We start from the raw sequence: 21,164 nt of genomic DNA, 5'->3' as shown, positions 1-21,164 counted from the left end.
CGAGATTATAGTTTTAAATTCCATTCCTTTTAGGTCATTTCTGTCATAATTTTTCATTCTAGTGTACTATCCCATATACTATAACTCATCGTTTTATTTTGTTCTAAATTTCAACCTGTTCCGGTCCGTTTTGGCCATTTTGATCCAATTCCGGTCATTTTGAACCCTATTATATTTCAGATTATTTTGATAATTTTGTTGTGTTTAGATGATATTTTTATAAATCTTAAATTCAGATAGTATTTAATTAATTCTAGAATATAAAATGTATTTATATAATTTTAATTTTTTTTATAACTTAAATATATTCCCTCATTCTCTTTTTTTTTTTTTTAAATATCATTATTTTTAATCATTTTTCTATTCTTTTATTTTTTTTTTCTTTGTTTTTGTGTCTCAACTCAAGTTTTTAGTTTTTTCAACATATATTCACTTTATAAATCTTTAATTCTTTTATATATACACATGTACATGATACACACTTACATATATATGTATTTATTCTACATATAAATATTTATATATGATATATAATTAATTCCAAAACAATAAACTGAAATATTAATTAAACCGAAATGATTACATGAACGTAATTTAAAAAATTGAATGAGATTCACAACAATCGTTCCAAAATAATAGATACAGTGCAAGAAATAAAAGTAAATGAAAAATGGCGGTTGTTGCTGGTTGTATAGTCGGTCGCCATAATAGCAGTTGTCAAAGCAATTCATTCAACGGATTGCTTTGAATCATTTATTACGAGACGTTCTCGCAATGGAATGATGAGCACTGAGTTTAGCTGTTTAGAGACGAAAGTCAAGGACCTCCAAGCCCATATTAATCTGTGCATTCCTAAAGAGGGTAAAGTGGACAAAAACCACTTCCTCACAAAAAGAAACTCGCACGTGGGCTTGTAACCGGTTCGGTCTCCCTTCAGACAAATTTTGAAAACGAACCCCTATATGGCAATATGCCGATTTTAAATTTTGAAAAACTGATAGTGCACTATACCCCTAAATCAATACTTTCAATTCTATTGATTTCAATCCGATTCGATTCGATTCGATTTTTCGGTTTTAATCATATGTCATAAAAAAAAAAAAATAAATCTGCCATTAAAAAAACGGTTACCATGTAAAAAATTTACTATAGAAGAATCTGTTATAAAAATATAAAATTTGCTCTAACAAAAAATCTGCTATCAAAATATAAAATCTGTTATAAAAAAACTTTGCTATAAAAGGATAATACTACTCTTACCACTCTATTCTACAGTTCCATTCTACCGTTTTGATTTTTTATTTTGATTTTTTTTATTTAGTGATTAAGGAATTATTTTTTAATAATATTATAATTATTTTTTATTTTTTTAAATATTTAAAAGTGTTAAAAAATGCATGTATGAAAAAACAAAAAAAAAAAAATATTCTATAACTAACAGTAGCTCCCAGCAATAGCTTGGAGCAGTGACTGTAGCATGGTCCGCTACAAAAATATAAAACCTTCTATAAAAAAAACCTACTATAAAAAAATCTACTATAAAAATATTAAATCTGCTAAAAAAAAAATCTACTACAAATCCATATCACAAGCTGTCATAAAATGATATATAAAATATAGCATATATAGTGTACATATATATAAAATGGAGGAAGTATCGGAGTTTTTTATTATGCCAATCCATTTTGAAAATAGTGGCAAAACATCTGATGGCGTTCTGAAGTTTTTCAGGCAAGACTTTGGAAATAGGACCATATTGGTGCCATCATCGTAGAAACCAAAGGAAAAACTCAGTTTTAAATTTTTTGTCAAAATTCAGAAATCAAGAGTATAACATCTCCAGAGTCTGGAATATCGTGAATTTGAACCATGCATCAATATAATCGTAGTAATAATAAACAATGTCAGCATTTGGGAGCCTCTTCGTTGTATAAGGATGAGATCCTCATTTTTCTTCTGTGATAATATTTAATATATAAGTATTATAATATATCAATTTAGTTTTATTGATCTTGTCATGGATAAGTTTAATAACAAGAGAATCAGTATGTACTATAATAGCATAATAGTATTGGAAGTTTTTTGCTGGATTCTTAAGAATCCAATGAAAACCTGGAGGAAAATAACTCGCAGCAATTTTGAAGGAATCTGTATATATGGCAAGAGGCTTGCTACATTCTTTCATATCATACCAGATGTCAAAATATTTAAAGTCAAAACTTTAAGAATGTTAGGATCATTCAAAGCAAGAGTTAAATCAGGGAAACAATCAAAATAGACAGGACCACTATACAGAGAAATCTGGTTGGTTTGGTTACACAAAACCAAACCATCTTAACTCATATAATCATTATAACTTTTCCAAACTCTCACACAAAATATAATAAATAATTTAATTTTTTCAAATCCTAAAATAAAAATTATATTATAATAATATTTGATTTAATCTTCAACAAAACATTTCATCTCATTTCATCTTAACTGTGTAACCAAACGAGATCTGAATCATACCAAGAATGCTAGATTCAAATTTCTTGAACCTAGCATCACACAAACAAAGAAGTACCGAAGCATTATTGCCTTTCCTTATGAGAGGTTTAACATCAACTTAAACAGAACCAATATGCAAAAATTTGTAACCTTTTATCAGGAAATTTTGAATCAAATTATCAATCTTCTGTTAAACAAGCAATATTTCTTATGGGTTTTAGAAATAACATAGATTTGTTCAACAGTTTTAACATTGAACTAATATATATATATATAGTATATATTATATATACTAATACTATATATTATTGTTTTATAGTTATACTAATACATATGGTGTATATATATATAATATATTATAGTGATACTAATATTATATAGTTATGGTGATTTTTATAGTTATTTATATATAACACTAATATTATATACTATACTAATACTAAAACTAATATTATATATAGTTATAGTGATTTATATAGTTATTTATATATAGTGGATTACTAATAGTGATATACTAATACTAATAGTTATTTAACTACTAATAAGTTAGTGTCTAACTTATTTATAATTTATGTATGCTAGTGATAATATATTATATAATAGTTACGTATATTTTTTTATATGAGTGTATATGATCAAATGCATAGAAATGTTTTTATGAAAAAGAATATATATTATAATTTATTATGCTATAAAATATATTTATCTTTGATATATATATATTATATTAATAACATATAATCAAACAAATATTTATGTATAAGATTAAAATTTTATGTTATATTAATTTTATTTAATAAAATTAAAATATTTAATGTTATATTAAGGTTTATAACATTAATTTTATGTTATATAAAATGTTATATTAATTTTATGTTATTTTATTATTATGAGTAATAGGATTTTAAATTTTAGTCTTATATTAATTAGTAATTTAGCATATAATATAAGATTATTTTATATATAATATTTATATATAATATAAAAATTATATATATAATATATATATGAATTCGTCCGGCCCGATGCTAGAAAAAGAAAAATTGAAATCGGACCCTTTTTCAAAAGGTGAAACTGGTACCGGACTGAAGTAGGTTGCGGTGGGTGCTTGGTTAGCAACGTAATACGGAGGTGAAACGGTAGGGATGGTACATAAGATCCATGCACTCTAGAGTCATCTGTGTCTCACGTGCTCATTGTTTGTGGACGAGCTAGTGTCAGCATAATGCAAACGACGAGAAGAGTTGATAGAGCTAGCAAGCCACGTGCTAGTTGAGCTTGAGGGATTTAAAAGGAAGTAGATCGAGGCTAAAAAAACTCATCCTAAACCTTGAGCATGCGAAAGGAAAAAAGAATGAGGTGCAGTTTGAATAGTGAGTTGAAATAAAATATTAGAATATTATTTTTTAATATTATTATTATTTTATAATTTTAAAAAATTAAATTATTTATTATATTTTATGTAAAAATTTAAAAAAATTATAATAATAAAATGAGATGAAACACTTCTTATATCTAAACGAGACCTAAAAAAGAGTTATTAGCTGGAAACTAAGATTAATATTGAAGAGACGAGAGAAATGAGGAAATACACGTAACTCCCACTACCTTGATGGTGTTCAAGTCTCTCTCTCAATAATCTCCTTCCAAGGAAAGAAAGGAATTCAGAGAGTTATGTATAATAGTTGTGTCCTATCATTACTTTTTCTAACCAAGCTTCATTTTTCGATCTATTTTCATTTTATTTTTCCAACCTACTTGCATAATGGTTTCAAATCTATCTTGCATATTTTACAAATCTAGACATAACGAAAGTGTCCTAACCCAGAACTCAATGGTGGTAGATTACATCCATGATTGAAAATTACATAAGTACACACCAATCATTACAAATCCCAATAAATAAAATTTTATACGAATTCTTGTAGAAAATATATTTATAATTATAAATTATGTAATTATTTCGTAATCGTTTTGAAAAAAATAAATAAAATATAAAATTGAAAAAAATTAATTTTTTAATTATAAATTTTATTATTAAATAAAATAATTATACGATATTTACATCCTTTATATGAATTACTTTAACTTAATAGATAACCATCATGCCTGATGACATGTCCAGGTACGTGACATGTCAACCTTAGCGTGGGAGCATCATCATTGAAATAAAAGTACATATATAAAAAGCAAAGAAAAGGAAAAATATAGTTTTAAATGAGAGAGAAACTGAAGATGTACGCAGCCTCTTGGTGATGAGTTGGGGAGGGGGCCGTATTTGCATAGGCCTGACTAGAGAACACGTGTTGAGTGGTCACTTTCGGTCTGAGGCAATGAAAAGAGATAAAAATGAAGAACAGAGGGACAGCACTGCATGTTAAGATGTACCAGAGGGCAGAGGATCACGGAGACACCGTTTCTCGTTTCAGGCGCTCAGTTTGACCCAAAAAAACCCGGGGTCAAAGGTGCGTCGTGTTGACGTGGATAGCACGTGGTAGTCATTCACGATGGCATCACTGTGGATCCTTCCTCGTGAGCCGTTGGGAGAGAGAGATGCTTGAATTTCTATTCTGCTGTTGCGTATCGGCGTACGGTTTCTCAGTACTCGCAGAGACGCAGACGATAGATTCATGACTGAAGAAAGCCGAAAGCCATTTTTCATTCTTTTTTTTTTTTCCCCCGAAGTTACCAATTTTGGACTTGAGATATATCCAATTTAAGTTGTCTTATGTGTCATGCATGGGTTGTAATCGGTCCGTAGGGAGGAGTCACCGAGCCATCATTTCTAAATGCTAAATCGTTGGTTAAGTCGGGTCCGATTCCATTCATGAATATTTTTTTTATTATATATATGAGAAATTAAGTGATCTTTTTAATATTTTATATATAATTAATAAATATTTAATAATTTTATTATATATTTGGTCAATTATAATTCTTTAGGTAAAAATTACACAATTAACTTATATAAAATAATATATTATATATAATATATATATATATATATATATATACATTTAGTCTTGATCCGGTCTAGTCTCTTATAGACCTAGTCACGCGTGCCTTCTTTTTCCCCCCCTTTTTTTTTGTTTAATTTTGTATAATTGATGTGCGCTTTCCAGGAAACGCTTTTGTTAGATCAATAGTTTGAACAATATATTTGTGTTTTTATCTAATTTTTCACATTTGCATAAGGAGAAAAGGTTTTGAGATGGGGTTTTGTGAAAGTGAACAAGAAATATAAGTTGTTTGTTTGCATAAAAAGATTTTGAGATATCTTGTAAATTGGGATTTATGAAAGTTGTTTGCATAAAAAGCTTGTTTGGATATTAGTTTTAGGAAAATGATTTATGTAGTCTTTTTTAGGGTGCACAAATCTCAGGTATTTTCTTTAAAAAAAAAAAAATATATGAAACTTCCATGAAAACATATATTTTTAATGGTAAGTCTCACTTTTTTCAAATAGAGTATGCGAGACACGTACACTTAATTTAAAAAAGTTGTAATGATTAGATGAAAATTTAAAATTTAAAATTAAAAAATATTTGTGTTTAAGTAGATAAATCTCTGTCAAGTGTTTCTACTTTTGCCTTGCTAAAAATACATGTAGCCATACTTATTTTTTCTACAAGATTTTCCATCAACTCATTTAAAATAAATTGTCACGTGTCATTTGATTATGTGAAAAGCAAATGACATTTTAATAAAATGATATATGCAAATTTTTTAATTTAATCTTTTAAAAAAATATGTAATTGTCATATGCTCTAGAGGCACTTGTCATTCTTATCTACGAGTCTAGAGGAAGTATAGCTCAATTTGGAGAAATACTCAGTTTTTTTAATTATTTGTGAGTTGTAAGGCATTGTTTGACCAAAACAAAAGATGATAAAAGAAGAGAAATGACATTTGCAATATTAGATCTCACATTTATAGTGTACAAATCTCATGCACTCATTTTAAAAAGAGTAAATTTAGATCTCACATAAAATAAAATAAAAATCATTTTTTTTTTTAATGATAGACCTCACTTTTTTAAAAAAAAGTGCGTAGAACTAATCACTCTAAGACTATATCTAGCATTACTCTAAAATAAAACTTCTGGCTACATAAAAAAATTGTAATTACTTCACTCATAGACCAGCCAGACCCACGTGATCCCGTTAATTAGCTGGAGAACGATCGCTCACCTCTTTTTACTTTTAGGATCAAACTTGGCAATTGTGAAGGGAAATTTGCTATTGTTCATAAACATTTCAACCCAGTGAGGTAAGAAACTACACTACTATTGCATTCTTACCTTACTTTAACAATGATTGTTAACTTTTATACCTTTATCTTCTTTTAACAATGATTTGATCTTCCCACGCCCACAAAAGTGAAATAAGATCTGATAGTGATACGATTCCTAACATTTCTTTTTTCATTTCCAACCTTATTTGGGAGCATGGGCATCTGTTTTGGCCTCCCCTAGTTACCAATCTCACCCGATTCAGTTTTCTCATCTTCTTTTGTTTTTTCTGGGTAATTACCTAGTAACTCTCTCTCTATCTCTACCCACTCTGATCCATAATTGCCTGCTTGCCATGTGATAATCCAAAAGGATCTTTGACTAATCCTATTTCTTTCCTCATTATTCTTGCAGAAGATCATCCATAAGTACGATTCATTGAAAAGTTGAGCTTCGTTTGTCTATATCTCCGTCTATCCATCCATCCATCCATCCTCTATATTTCCTTTATCTTCTTGTGAAACTTTCCACCAAGACCACCCCACCCCCCCCCCCCCCCCCCAAACGCTATTCAGTGTGTCTACAATGAAAAGAAAAAGGTACTACTCTTAAAAACTTGTAGGGTTGGCCCTTAACCATCACAGCTTAGTGCCACACAGCCCTATTGCGACTACGGCATTTAACATCATCTCTACTGTTCCCACAAAGCACCAAAACAGGACATTATAGCATCAGCTTCTCCTTTTGCAGTGTCTGCTTGCCAACAACCTAGTACAACTCACGCAAGGCAATTTTTAAAGACTGTTTACTTTTGATGTGCTTGGTGAATTATTGATAGAAATGAAACCTATTAAGTTTTTGTTTTTGGTGAATGACTAGGTACCCATAAACTTCCTCTCGTTTGACCTTTTGCAGCCTTTTGAGAATGACATATAACTCAATTTAATTCCCACACATTTCGATAGAGACATCACTCCAAACATGGAACCCTACAGTGGTTTATGGCAACGACAAAGGTACTATGGCTTGGACCTAATCACAGAAGGCTATGCATGTGGGAGGTGGGGGAGTCACTTTCTCTCCCACCAAATTACACATTTAACACACACACACACACACTGACACAAAGCAGAAACATCAAGCAACCCACATCCACGAGACATACTTTTGTGTGTTGGGACACCACTAGTTTCCAAGACACCCAAAATCATTGTCAGCTTACAACAATGGAATTTTCATCCCCAGCCCATAGGAAGAAGAAAACTTAATCCTGCATGTTTAGACACTTGACAGTGATTAAAAAAAAATGGTACATGTCATGTCTTCAACACCAATGAAAGCCCTCGCAACAAACTTTTATGACATGTAGGTCATAAATCATAATGGAGTTCATCAATCAGTTGACACATCCAAATTGGACATATATATGAGTGCATCTTGAAACATCAGTACAACCTAATAGCTATGGCAACCAACTAATCATAAGACAAATTATTCATAGAACTTAGCTCATAGCTATCAACAGGGAAACAATAAGTCCTACAAATGAATAATTATCTGCGGCAACTATGATTCCACCTGTACCGGATGTCAAATATATCACTTGATATATTTTTTATTTTGGTAAACAGCTGTTCAAAGAATTGTACAACGGTTGTAATTTAGGAAATCTTACCTAATTAAATTTAAGTATAGTTAAGGTTTCTTTGAAAAAAATAGGTGCGCCAAAAAGGAGAAAAAAAAAAGGACAACGAACATGATCAAATATGCACACGTCTGAGGACTATAGTTGCTTCCAGTTGAAGGTGCTTCTTCAGTCAAGTTTTCTTCTAACCAGCCCTTTGAAGAAGTCAAAACTGAAGCCACAAAATAAATAAAAGCATGATCTAAAATCATATATATTTTCTGTAAGATGGATCCAGAACCATAGCATCTCAAGATAAAACCACAAATTAAATTGCCAATTATTACGGGGTACTCTAGAGACATACTTCTTAAAATTCATATTAAGGGAATGTAATGGCTTAAGGAGACTAATACGTACACAAGCATATTTGTGCAAGGGAATACAAGCATAATTAGGCCACCCTTGTAAATTATTTGCAAGAATAGAAAAAGTGTAATTAATACATTGCTTGAGATGCTTTTTTACTTTTTAAGGTTTTGGTGTGAAAAATGTATTAAAATATGTAAGTTGTGCCCCAAGGCATTATCCAGGGCTGACCAGTACAAGAATGGAAAGCTATGGGAGGCCAGTGGTAGAAAATTATAAACCCAAACCATATCTAAGATGTTAGGTTGGGCCTCTATGACAACCAAATGACTGTATAGACAACACATACACACACACACACACACAAACACACACACTGTATAGACAAACAAATGACTCTGTTGATAAACCTAGGCCTGCAACCCGACCAAACCGTGCTTGATTTGGGACCGACCTGACCCGACCCGAACTGACATGCATGCTAACATAGAAGAATCCGACCTGACTCTAGTCGGGTCAACCTGTTTGATATTGACCAATCTCCAGAAATGTCTTTTGAAACCCCATGGGTTTCTTCTCCAATTGCTGTAAATTCTCTCAAAGCCTCCAAATCCCAACTTCAAGAAACCCTCTCTCAATCAATCTCCTCTTCCTCTTCTCTTCATATTTCTCTCAATCGCAAGGACGAGCTCCAGGCCTCCTCACTTGAGGCGTCCCTGCACTCCCTCGGAATCACCTCAGGTGACCTTCTCTACTTCACCTTCGACCCCGCCGGCTTCTCCTCTTCTCCAATCCAAACCCAGGCCCGAGATTCCGTACAAAAATCTCAAGCCTATACATGGGTTTCTTCTCCAATTGCTGTAAATTCTCTCAAAGCCTCCAAATCGTTCTCTGCGCAGCCTACTCCGAACTACTAGGGTTTCGAAAGCGAGGGTGAGAAGGAACTTAGACACGGAATCACCATGAGGGCCAAGGTAAGATTTGATTGTAGAGCCAAGGAACTACTAGGGTTTCCAAATTGTTTTTTAATTTTCCTAATCTCGTACTAGGGTTTCCTCTTTGGTTTCACAGTGGAAGAAGAAGCGCATGCAGAGGTTGAAGAGGAAGCACCAAAAGATGAGATAGAGATCCAAGTAGTTCTTTGCCAATAAATGGACGTTGTTTTGTGTCTAATCGGTTTTTGATTAGAGAGTCATAGTGTTTTCCATTTCTATGTTTGGATTTAATATCTGAAAGGTTGGAGTTTTGTGCTGTTGAATGAGTTTTTCCCTTTCATTCTCCGTCGGATCTGTCCGAGTCTACAGTGCATCGAAGAAAATAGGGCCCAACAAAATTACGCCTCCGACCTCGCGAGCTTGGCTTACTGTCAATCCTATTGCGTAGCCGCAGCGCAGGCAAGGCACGGACTTTGCCGACGACAATGACTTAGGTGATAACAGAGAGAAAATGAGAGTGATGGCAGTATGGTCTGAGATTTGGGGATGGATGGCATAAGGTCTGTGATTGTCGGATTGAAACCGACAGTTAGCGGGTTTCACCCGCAAGTTCGTTCAACCCGCTTTTTATCGGACGGGTCGGGTCGGGTCGGGTCGGGTCGGTTCGTATGGACGGATCGGGTCAGAGCCTTTTCTGCACAGCCCTAGATAAACCATATACTGAGTCTACTGACCCATGTATTCTCTGAATTTTTTTTTCATAGCCAATAACAATCTCTAGAATACCATTAAAACACAATACCTATTGCCGTCAGGATGAAGCTCGTACATTTGATTGTCATCACCAATGGCTAATAAATATCCTGAGGATGTCAAACCCTACACATAAGATAATTAAATGTTTTAAGAAATCAATATTCCTATTGCTGGCACACATACTGTAATGAAGTTCAATCTGAACTACTGAGTATCCCCCTTGAAATGAAGAGGCACAAAAATTGGTATTGAACATACTCAAAAGTTGTATGATATTGCAATTCAAGAACCAAGGTAAAAGTGTAATCTAACAAACTATGAAAAACAGCAGTAGCGCAACCTTGTTTTTTTTATATAAGTAGCCATAGTGCAACTTTTTGGAAGTTGGATGGGAGAATGTGTTTATTTTATTACTTTGGGGGGCAAGGTGCAAGTTGGAGGGTAGAAAGTGTATTTTCCCCTAATAAAATTGTCAATATTTAACACTAGCATGTGAATCACAAGTCACAAACATTTATGGAAGTTGCACAATACTAAAAACCTTCCATATGTAATTAAATTTTTTTACAACAAAAATAACTTTTTATTGTTTATTGGGCTTCTGCTCTTTCTTTTATCATTTGTCTATTTTGTACCCATGCCTGCAAATAATTTGATAGGCTGATTTTGTAAGCACATGAATCACAATTCACTAATGATAGTGGAATTCACAAAATGTCTAAAACCTTCAATGTTCAAACATTTCAATGATTTATATTTTAGATTTTAACAACCATATTGATACATTTTGCAATATTACTAAATCCAATTGAACTGGATTGAAGTGGACAGTTTTTTGCTCAAAACAGAATCTATGCCATGAAGTGCCAAGTTTGATGAAGTTTAAAATATTCTTTCAGCTTTACACAATAGGAACGAACACAAAAAATTTCTATCTGCACATGCCTGAATCTCCCATTTTACGTACCACATATAATCAAGCATGTAGGAAGCCTTTCAATTCATCATACCTGAATAGTAACCACATTTTCAACCACTTGGTCCTCATTCTTTTCCTCTAAAATTACTCTTTGTCCACTGCATGCAAATACCCAAAAGACAAAAATCATGAGTTTAAGCTTTTAGGAAAATATCATTGCATAAGATGTAAACGTAAAACAGAATTTAAAAATGGATCATGACGTCACAACTAAAACAAGAAGCTCTGGCTTGTTTGTCATTAATTATACTAGAACACATTATTTGTACTCTTAAACAAGCCCGATCTTTCAAAATGATGGAATGAGGTGAATGATAATGTTTAGATGGATGACTATGATAGAAAACAAAAAACAAAACAAAACATCTAGAAATAGGCATTACTAAAGTGCTAACATGCACCCCTGCAATCAAACATTTGTGGGAAGGTGAGGATAGCAGTAACAGCACCAATAGAGAGTATTTTGAGATAGAAAACCAAAATGGTTCTATAACAACCCGATCCAACATTATTTTCTTTTATAAGTAAAATGAAGTTTTATTTGTAAAAAAAAATATTATTAGGGATAATTTTATTAGGGATTGAATAAGGATAATTTTATTGGGCCTAAATTATGTTTAATGGACCATTTTGGAATAACCCACGAGCTACTAATTTATTGAGGTTGGTTAGGAACTTTAATTAGGCCAAGGGCCCAAGAGTTTATTTTAAAGCCTGTTAAGGTTTAGTGCATGGTTTTGGACGGTATTAATGGGCCAATATTTTTGGGAATCCCAATTGAGATTTATTGGATAATTTTGAATAGGCCACGGGCCAAAATTTTATTATGATGGAATAATGATTTTTATTAGACTCAATAATTGGATTAAAACCCATTTAATATTTATGGACCTATATTTAATTGGTATTAGGCCTAAGAATTTATTTGAAAAGCCCAAAAATATTTATTGGACGAGTTGGGCGTATTTTGGACTCAAGACTAGGCCCATTCGAATTTATTGAATAATTGGCCCATTAAAATATGGGCAAGCTCATGAGATTATTTGGATCATTTAAAATGGCACAACCCATTTGTTAAGCCCATACAATGCCCAAGAAAAACCCTAGGACCCATGAGCATGACCCAACCCATTTGCAAGACCCATGACCCGCTACCTTCTATAAATATAGACCACGTGTATGCATCCATCTCCCTCAGCTAGGGTTGCTGCACTGTATCACCCTCATGCTTGCTACCGCACACCCTATCTACGTGCCTATTAATTGTAGTGTTCTTCCTCCCTCCCTCATTGTCATGTTCTTCAAGTTTAGGAAACTATCATTATCAAGCTACAGAAGTTGTTGCACAGTGACCTGCACCACCAAGCCGATTGCCCCATCGCTACAGCCCTTCGATTCCTCCACCAAAGTTCACACCCAGCCCCGTCGCACTCCTCACGGCAATAACCTCCCTGCAGCACCACAACACCTTCCACATCCAAAGCTCCCAGCTACTCTGTGCCGCATATGCCCTTTATTGGAAGCAGCTTTTTACGTATCATGTTATGATGAAAGTGATTTTGAATGTCATGTTAATATTTGTTTTACATGCATCATGATATGCTTCCATTTACGATTACAATAAGCTATGTGATTATGTGTTCTACACGCATCATGGTAAGAAAGATAGAAGACAAGTTATGATAGAAGTTTGAAGAATGGCCATAAGAGATGCATGGTACCAATGCAATTATGGGTGGATTTGCAAGCCACAGAAATAAGCATGGTCCACCATAGTATGTTATGATAAGTTAAGCGGTTCCCCTTGTGGCCACACCAGTGGAACTGGTGCACAACCCTGCACACGGGGGTTAAGGTGTGCTGGCAATTAAAGAAAGGAAAAGATAAGTGTAATGAATTATGCATAGTGCATAGTGCATGTTACATGTTTATGTTTTTTTTTTATAAGTCATGTTACATGTTTATGTTAGTATAAGAATAAGTATTAAGTATGCACGCTTTCAAGAAAACCCTATGTTTATTATGTTTACTATATGATGTACTATTTATTAAGTATTCGACTCATTTTTTTTTGTATGTTTTTATGTCTTAACCATCCCGGGTGAGGATCTTTATAAGGATGGAGCTGCAGGATGGCACTTGGCCCAGGGAGGCAAGACAAAGGCCTAGATTATGTACAGAGTTTTTTAAGTTATGATTTTGTAGTACAAAATTTGAAAAATTTTATTAAGTACTTCCGCAAACAGACTTCTATATTTTACGTACTTAGACTTCCTTCATGTTGCATTAGGACGTCGGGGAACTAAATTCATATAATTTATTTCTCCTACTTACCGATCAAAAAAAAATATTTTACGTACTTAGATAAATAATGACATTGTTTTATTTATGGAATCTTTTGTATCTGGTGCTTCGTTTAAAGAAAATAAACTTTTTATAAAGTCAAGATCAATAGCACTCCGATTTCCCTAAATTTCTAAAAATGACTTTATCCTTAACTCTAGGGGAACGGGGTGTTATAGGTTCAGTCGTGAAACCAAGATAAACCTCACCATCAATAAGGATTAAGGAGTAATATGGTTTAAGTTGAAGCCACAGTGACTCGTGAGGCAAATGCCCATAATAAATCAAGAGGGGAGGGGGTTCTGGCTGTGGGAAAATAACTAATTGCCTGTTTTCAGCAAAAGATTTGAAGTAAAAACAAATTCATTTTCCATCCCAAATGTTTGGTGAAGTGATTAGATATCAAGCCAAATTGCTTTTCTCTACCAGCTCTTGATCACTTTGACGGTTAGCAACAACAAGGGCCACAAGGACGACTAGTACCGAGTCAAGTTGGATGGTTGAATGAAGTTTTTATTTTCCTAATGACATCGAACTTCACCTAGGCATGGTCCTTCAGACCCACTCCTTGGGAGTAAACTTTAGATACACAACCCCATGGACCCAATCCTAGGAAGTAAAACCTGGATACACGACCCCACCCATTGGAACCATGTATCCGGTAAACCAAGGGAACTCTTAGCACGAAATCAAATCCATGATGTCAGAGTCTACAGCTCATCTCAAGCCTAGCCTTTGACCATTAGGGTGCACCGGTGGTTGAGCAAAGTTTTCGTTATGTTCTTCAAGCTCCAACTTCTAAGCACCAACAATTTTTTTCAGAAATAACAAACTTTTAGTTTTTGGTTTTTAATCAAAGTTTTAAATTTCGTACCGTACCGGCCGGTACGGCCGAAATTTTTCGTTTCGGCCGTTCGGCCGGTACAGGTACTATACCTGTTCCGTACCGGCCAAAATACCGGCCGTACCGGCCGGTACCGGTCATACCGGCCTCAATTTCGGCCTGTACCGGCCTATATTTCGGCCGGTACCGGCCGATATTTCGGCCTGTGTTTTTTTTTTTTTTTTTTTTTTTTCGTTTTTTCGTTTTTTCAAACTACAAACTTATTTTTTAACCTTCAATTCAGACTAGACTATTTATAATTTATATATATATGTATTTGTATATAATTTATTTATATATAGACTATTATTTTAGAATATAATTTTTATATATATTTATATATATAATTTATTTATAGATCGACTATCCCGAAACGTTATCCCGAAACGCTATCCCGAAACGGTACCGGTACCGAAATATTTCGTTCCAGTGCCTTGACCGGTACGCTATCCGGTACGGTATTCAAAACATTGTTTTTAATTGCCATAAAAGAAAAAGTGGATTGATTTGGACATATGAGTAGACTTTTCTTTGCTTTACGCATGCATAGAAACAAACTATGATGCTGAATCTTCTACCTTTCACCGAATAGCAACTAAATGCCGACAAGCAAATATACTATTTATTTTTTACCAGAATATAACTGCAAGCAATTTATAAAGAGACTTGGTGTCAACCATAGAGAGTAGATATTAAAATCTACGGTCACCTGTGCAGCCATGTCTTAAGATATAGCTCTTCAAGCGATTGAAATCCTGTAAAATGCACAGCAAAAGAATTTGACATTATTCTACATACCAACACAGTTTATCAAATAAAATATGCTACTCACAGAATGACATAGCATATCATCATACATGCCGTTTTTTATTGGCAAATGGAACATGTGCACACACCAAATTAAACAATTAGCTTCGCTGTGTCCTCAGAACCAGCTTGTTAAGCACTGGTAAAAGCATAACAAAATATTTTTTGTGGTCAAAGGCAACAAAAAATAGTCTATTTTGTTCAACAATATAACAATCACAACAAGTACTTGCCCTAAAAATTATCAGATCAATCTATTCATTAACAAATCGTGGAGAAGGTTTCCAAGTCACTTGGGAAATCTAATAGGTTTTAACACATTGGCACACGTGGTAATCTACTGAATGATGGAAATTACATCTATGCTGAGGGACAAAAATGTAAATTCAGAAATACAAGGATGTATTCAGAAACTGTTCTTTCTGGTCTAGCTTTATCTATATTTAAATAAATAAATAAATCATTGAATGCATTCAGTGTAGATTTTGCAAGAAAAGTGTGCACTCTGAACTTCCCTTTTCAACTACCCAATTCATGATGTGTGCATTTAATTAGGGGTGTACATATTGAAACTGGGACTGACCGAAACCAGTAACCTTTACCAATTGGTTGTCAGTTCTGGAACCTGAAGAACCAATAAGACCGTTTCGGTCTCGGTTTGGGCAACTTGGTTCACCTCGACATGACCAAACCGATATATATATATATATATATATATATAGAGAGAGAGAGAGAGAGAGTAATATTACATATATTTTATATATATAAGCCCCTTTGTCCAGGCCCAGATATATGAAAACTAATATTTGCTAAAATGCTGCCGTTTTATTATATTTTAGAATTTAGATTAGAGCTTCACATCATGATCAATTTCTCTTTCTGACTCTCCTTATTCTCTTCTTCATTTCTCTTTAACACTTAGAAAGCAACTCTTGGAGTCACCTGTATCCACTCCTTGGCTTGCCCCCCATCACCATTTGATCCTAGACCGTTGACTGTTGGGGTCAGTCTGAGCCAGTCTACTGACTCTCAATTGATTTGGCTGGTTCCCTTCGGTTCGTTTAGCAGTTTGGTCTTCCGACTGATCTAAAGGATCTATTTTCAGCCCTATGCACAACCCACTTGTATCCTTCCTCAAAGTAAATTAAGTTAATTACCAGAAGTATGTGGGAATACTGTATAGCCTAATTGATATGAGAATCAAAGAAAGCATCAACGTGCATAGTTAAGCTGAAACTTTAAGAGAGATGATAAAATTCAACATGATAAAGGAGGCAATACATTGAACATTGCAGTGCCATACTATTTACAATGAAAATATGATTATAACATATATTTACCTTGGTCAATGAAAAGATCATAAAATCTCTCAAATTTATTGAAAAAGGCTGCAAGTATTTCTTGTCTACTAAATCGGTAAGCCACATCAGAATGTTCTCTTAGAACTGCATTCAAACATGTTGTTGGCTTCTGGTTATCAACATTCAACCCTATACCTGCAAGGACATGGATTCATGGAATGATTCAATAGCTACCACACACACAGCCTAAATTACAGTATGATTTTTTTATATATATATATGAAGAGAAACCTCGGAGACCGTGCAATGCAACACTTATTTTATCCGGTTAAGTCCTGGACTTGTGTAACGTGCCCACATCACACAGATCAGGTAAATCATTGGCCTTTCACCAATGGCATGTGGCCCCTAGAAATTGTTTGCACCCAAGGGTTCGAACCTTAGACCTGGAGGGAGCATACCCCAAGACCAAGGCCCTTACACTTGAGCCAACCCCTAGGGGTTAAAAGGAAAACAGTCCAGCCAGTCCAGTTACATATGTAGCAGCATGGTTGATCACAAAAAAAAATTGCATATCATTGCCCAAAAGAACAATCCCATTACCTACACTGACATTGAACTTCTTTGATTTATATGTGGAGGTGCATAGGATGCCTCCAATTTTAAGGCCATTCAAGTAAAGATCATTTGGCCACTTAATTTTAACATCAGCACATGGCAAGCCCTGAAATGGACAATGAAATAAAAAACTTAGCATATCCATATATTCCCTTCCGCATTATTCATGATTCAGTTTAGATAGATTAAAATCAGGTAAGGCATGCATTGTCCCAAGTAAGTCAAAGATATAAGAGTGGCCTTCGTTTGTAAGCTACACTTCAAATTGATACATGAAAAAGGAGATGGTTTTATAATTCAATAGCTTTTATATTTCAGGACATGGTTAGAACTTTAGGACCATTATATCATATTTTGATTTTATTATGTTTTTGGTTTTTTATTTTATTTTTTATAAGTATGTTTTCGGTTTTTTATTATGGGTTCTATAAGTTATTTAGTATGACTTCTTTTAATAAAAAAAGTCCTAGAAGCTAAAGCTACAGAGATATGGGTGGGCTAACATCCAAGAGTAAAGAAAATTACAGAAGAAAGCAGAGTCTTTTTATTTTTATTTTTTATGATAGGTAATGAGAGATTTTATTCCAAATAAATAGGCATAGCCCAAGTACACGGGGAGTATACATGAGAATACACCAAAATACAAACTAAAGCAAAATATAATTAAAATAAAGCATTACAAGATATTCATGTCCTTCACTAGATTGTTCACCCAAAAATTTAAAGTGCTAAAGAAAAAATCCCTAAATTCCCCCATAGTGCATTCAAAATCTTCGAAGCACCTCCCATTTCTCTCCAGCCATAGACACCAGAACAAACACAAAGGAATCATCCTCCATTCGGCTTTATTGCCTCCACATCCCGCAGCACCTTGACAGAAGAAAGCAGAGTCTTCCAATGTCCTTGTGCAATATTGAGAATAGTGGTAATTTCTTTCCCTCCATATGCACCAGGTCAAACAAATTTGGATCAATTACAAAAGGTCTCACTTTGGTGACTATCAAACTGCCATTTCCAGCACACTAACAGGTCTACCACCCATTTCGCTTCAAGAGACTAAAAACATCATTTCATAATGTAATTATGTTTACTTTTCTCTAAACATTTATGTAATGCTTCTAATTCAATGGTGAACATGTTTTCTTTTTGAGAGTTTTGTAAATGATATGCTCTTAAGAATGTGTGATCCATTCCTCTCTTCAAGGTGTGAAGCCTAGGAAACTCAAAGAGTGGTACTCAAGAAAGAAAAATTCTATTCTCAAGCCAGTGTGTAAAGCACAACTAATAAAGTGCTTATACGGCATAATTTGATTTGGAAGATAAATTTTAAAATTTGAATCTTACAAATCAAATCTTACCATTTAAGTGATGTGCATGATGTGCTCTACACACCGATTTAGGAATAGAATAACTCCTAAGGAAGATATGTATGATTGTCTGTATATGTCATATTTTCTTTGCATTTTCTCTTTAATTTCCAAAATCTTTATCTCCCTATAACAAAAACCCTATCATCCATCCATCACATGGATTTTTCTTCATTTTGTTTCTCTTCCAAACCCTACCTTACACCTTCCCCTGTTATAAAACCTAGATTCCCCAACTTGTACATACCTTTTTCCGCAATGAAGCCCTAACCTAACTTCTTCTAATTCCTATAAGACACTTGCTGTCCAGATACTCTCTGAGTTTTGCTTCCTATTTCCAGCCCTTTAATACCCTTCGAAATTCACACTTTCTTAACCCAATTTGAAGCATAAGCCTAAAAACATCTAGCAACTGTTGTTACATCAGAAATGTTGTCAAAGCTTTTGTTCTACATTTTGGGAATCAGACCAGTATATGTCTTTTTATTTTCACATCAAATTGGTGTCGAAGACTTTTCCTGTGTCACAAACAACAATCAAGTCAATTCAAAGTTTCCAAGATTATTAGAGACCAACTTTCCTCTAATGTTGAACTCATCTTAAATAGTTTAATTCAAAAATTTTCTGTTCCACCCATGAATTCAAGATGTCAATAATCAGATGTCAAAGGCTCAACACAAACCAATTTGCCAAATTGGTCTTAGTGTTATGTTTCAAAAGGTAGCAACACAATAGAGAAAACAACCATCTTACGTTTTGGTCACAGACATCCTTTACTGCCTCAGTGATAGCAAGAGACACAACATACTGCAAAAGAGGCACAGTTCGCCCGTCCTCCATTTGTATGGTAAAAGAGAACATAAGGCAACCTATTGGAGAATCCCATACATTCTTTGACCGACCTGAGAAAATACCGCATTATAATTAGGTAAAAGAAGAAACTGAATGCCAAAACTGCGACCAACAATCGGAAAAGCTACGAATTAGTTCAAACCTCGTCCTTTCGACTGAACATCGGCAACACAAACCGTACCGATTGGAAGCTCACAAAAATTGCTGGTGAAAAGTAAAATACTCAATTTAGTAACCAAGAAGGAAAAAAAAGGAAAAATCCAGCATAGTTCTGAAACTTACCGAGAAACAACGTCGTGCGTGGAAGGCAACCGCGGAGACCAAATGAGGAACCTGCCAAACTGATTAGTCGAAAGACAATTCATGAAGGAATCGATGCTAAAAGAGTATTCGTCTTCTTTCAATGGTCTCTCCAGTTCCGATTGCAAAAGAATTGAAACGTCACTACTGTCAGGCAGCTTCAGAGCGTTAGTGCTTTTTATAGATTTAGCGATCTCATTTTCGGCCATCGACTTTCCACATAGAACCAGCGTATGAGATGAATTGAAATCCATAGCTGCCCAAGAAATAAAAGAGAAAAAAATCAACTTTCTCTCTTTATTTATTTATTTATTTATTTTTGCAAGTGCATGTTAACCTTCCCGTTTGGTCTTTATGAAAGACGTATAATTCGGAGAATATAAAAGATAAGGTTTACTTAAAACTAGTTCAGCTAAACTCTTCTTCCTTTATATTTCCCTCCGTTTTCTCAGCAGCCAAACAGCAGTGGATGATAAATCGGATACGAATCGTAATAACGAGTTTGATCGAACCTGATGATGCCACAGAAAGCGAGAGAATGAAAGGCCGTTTGTCTGCGAAAACGAATTTGCGTAGAGAAAGAGAGTAGAGGGAGTTTCGAGAAGAGAGGAGTCGGAGTGCGCTCGTCGTAGCGAAGGGCATAACCAAAAAAACTGGCCTCGTTTCTTTCACCAAAGAGAAATTCTTGTTGCAGTCCTAAATAGAGGTCTGGACGCGCACGCCCAACGTGTTCAAAACGATTCGTTTTATTAAACCGAGGGAGTTGGCTTTTCAAGTAGAAGGAAGGAAATCAAACCGATATCGAGAACTGCTGTTGAAACGGTGCGAAGAAACCGTAGCAGACCACGACGCCACTTTTGACCGATGATTTCTGAGTTGGGCGATGATTTCTGAGCTGCCGGCCATTCCATTTCCGTCCCCTTGGAGCTGACCACGACGCTACAGAGGGACCCTTCCACCACCGTCGGCCAGTAGGTATGAGGTTTGTGACTTCATTTTGCATCAGTTTGGAAGGTTTGGAAATCTTTCCCTCGAGACTCACCAAACTTGATCTTGAATTCTTTATAAACATTTTATTTTAATCTATTATTACACTAAATATGAACTTTGGCGTGTTAATAATCCAGGGAACAATTGCTCATAATTCAAAAAAAAAAAGAAAAAGAAAAACAAGTATGAAGATTCAGATGCTAAATGGAAGGAATTAGACCCCAAGTATCACTTTTCATGTGAGTTCACAGCAAAAAAAATTCGATGAATGCAGCCGATTTCATCATAGCAGGCATGAGTAGAATTCATTCTAAAAAAA

At 34.3% G+C, this 21,164-nt stretch overlaps 1 protein-coding gene and 1 long non-coding RNA gene across 2 annotated transcripts; one reads left to right on the top strand and one right to left on the bottom strand.

The window, feature by feature from the left end:
* Positions 1-3,294: 3,294 nt before the first annotated feature.
* LOC121256666 lies at positions 3,295-12,233 on the top strand. The gene is made up of 3 exons (XR_005939042.1): positions 3,295-3,306; positions 3,730-3,733; positions 12,098-12,233. It is a non-coding gene; the product is annotated as an uncharacterized LOC121256666 (long non-coding RNA).
* LOC121256665 (biotin--protein ligase 2-like) lies at positions 8,204-20,526 on the bottom strand. Its single transcript, XM_041157517.1, has 10 exons — positions 20,368-20,526; positions 19,838-20,111; positions 19,698-19,759; positions 19,457-19,605; positions 17,322-17,442; positions 16,758-16,913; positions 15,320-15,365; positions 11,416-11,482; positions 10,452-10,528; positions 8,204-8,577 (listed from the first exon to the last, which is right to left on the bottom strand). Exons 1-10 carry the CDS (start codon positions 20,495-20,497, stop codon positions 8,535-8,537), a joined length of 1,125 nt encoding a protein of 374 aa, XP_041013451.1. The 5' UTR covers positions 20,498-20,526; the 3' UTR covers positions 8,204-8,534.
* Between the last annotated feature and the right edge of the window lie 638 nt (positions 20,527-21,164).

This window comes from Juglans microcarpa x Juglans regia, chromosome 3D, assembly GCF_004785595.1.
Source record: "Juglans microcarpa x Juglans regia isolate MS1-56 chromosome 3D, Jm3101_v1.0, whole genome shotgun sequence".
In the NCBI taxonomy this organism is placed as follows: Eukaryota; Viridiplantae; Streptophyta; class Magnoliopsida; order Fagales; family Juglandaceae; genus Juglans; species Juglans microcarpa x Juglans regia.
This window is presented reverse-complemented; position numbering and strand designations above follow the sequence as displayed.

Excerpts from the sequence above, each read along its gene's own strand:
- LOC121256665 (XM_041157517.1), bottom strand. The coding sequence starts at position 20,497 with ATGCCCTTCGCTACGACGAGCGCACTCCGACTCCTCTCTTCTCGAAAC. Across the intron at positions 19,760-19,837 it reads ACGCACGACGTTGTTTCTCG|CAATTTTTGTGAGCTTCCAA; the intron begins GTAAGTTTCAGA and ends ACTTTTCACCAG. Across the intron at positions 19,606-19,697 it reads TGTTCAGTCGAAAGGACGAG|GTCGGTCAAAGAATGTATGG; the intron begins GTTTGAACTAAT and ends GTATTTTCTCAG.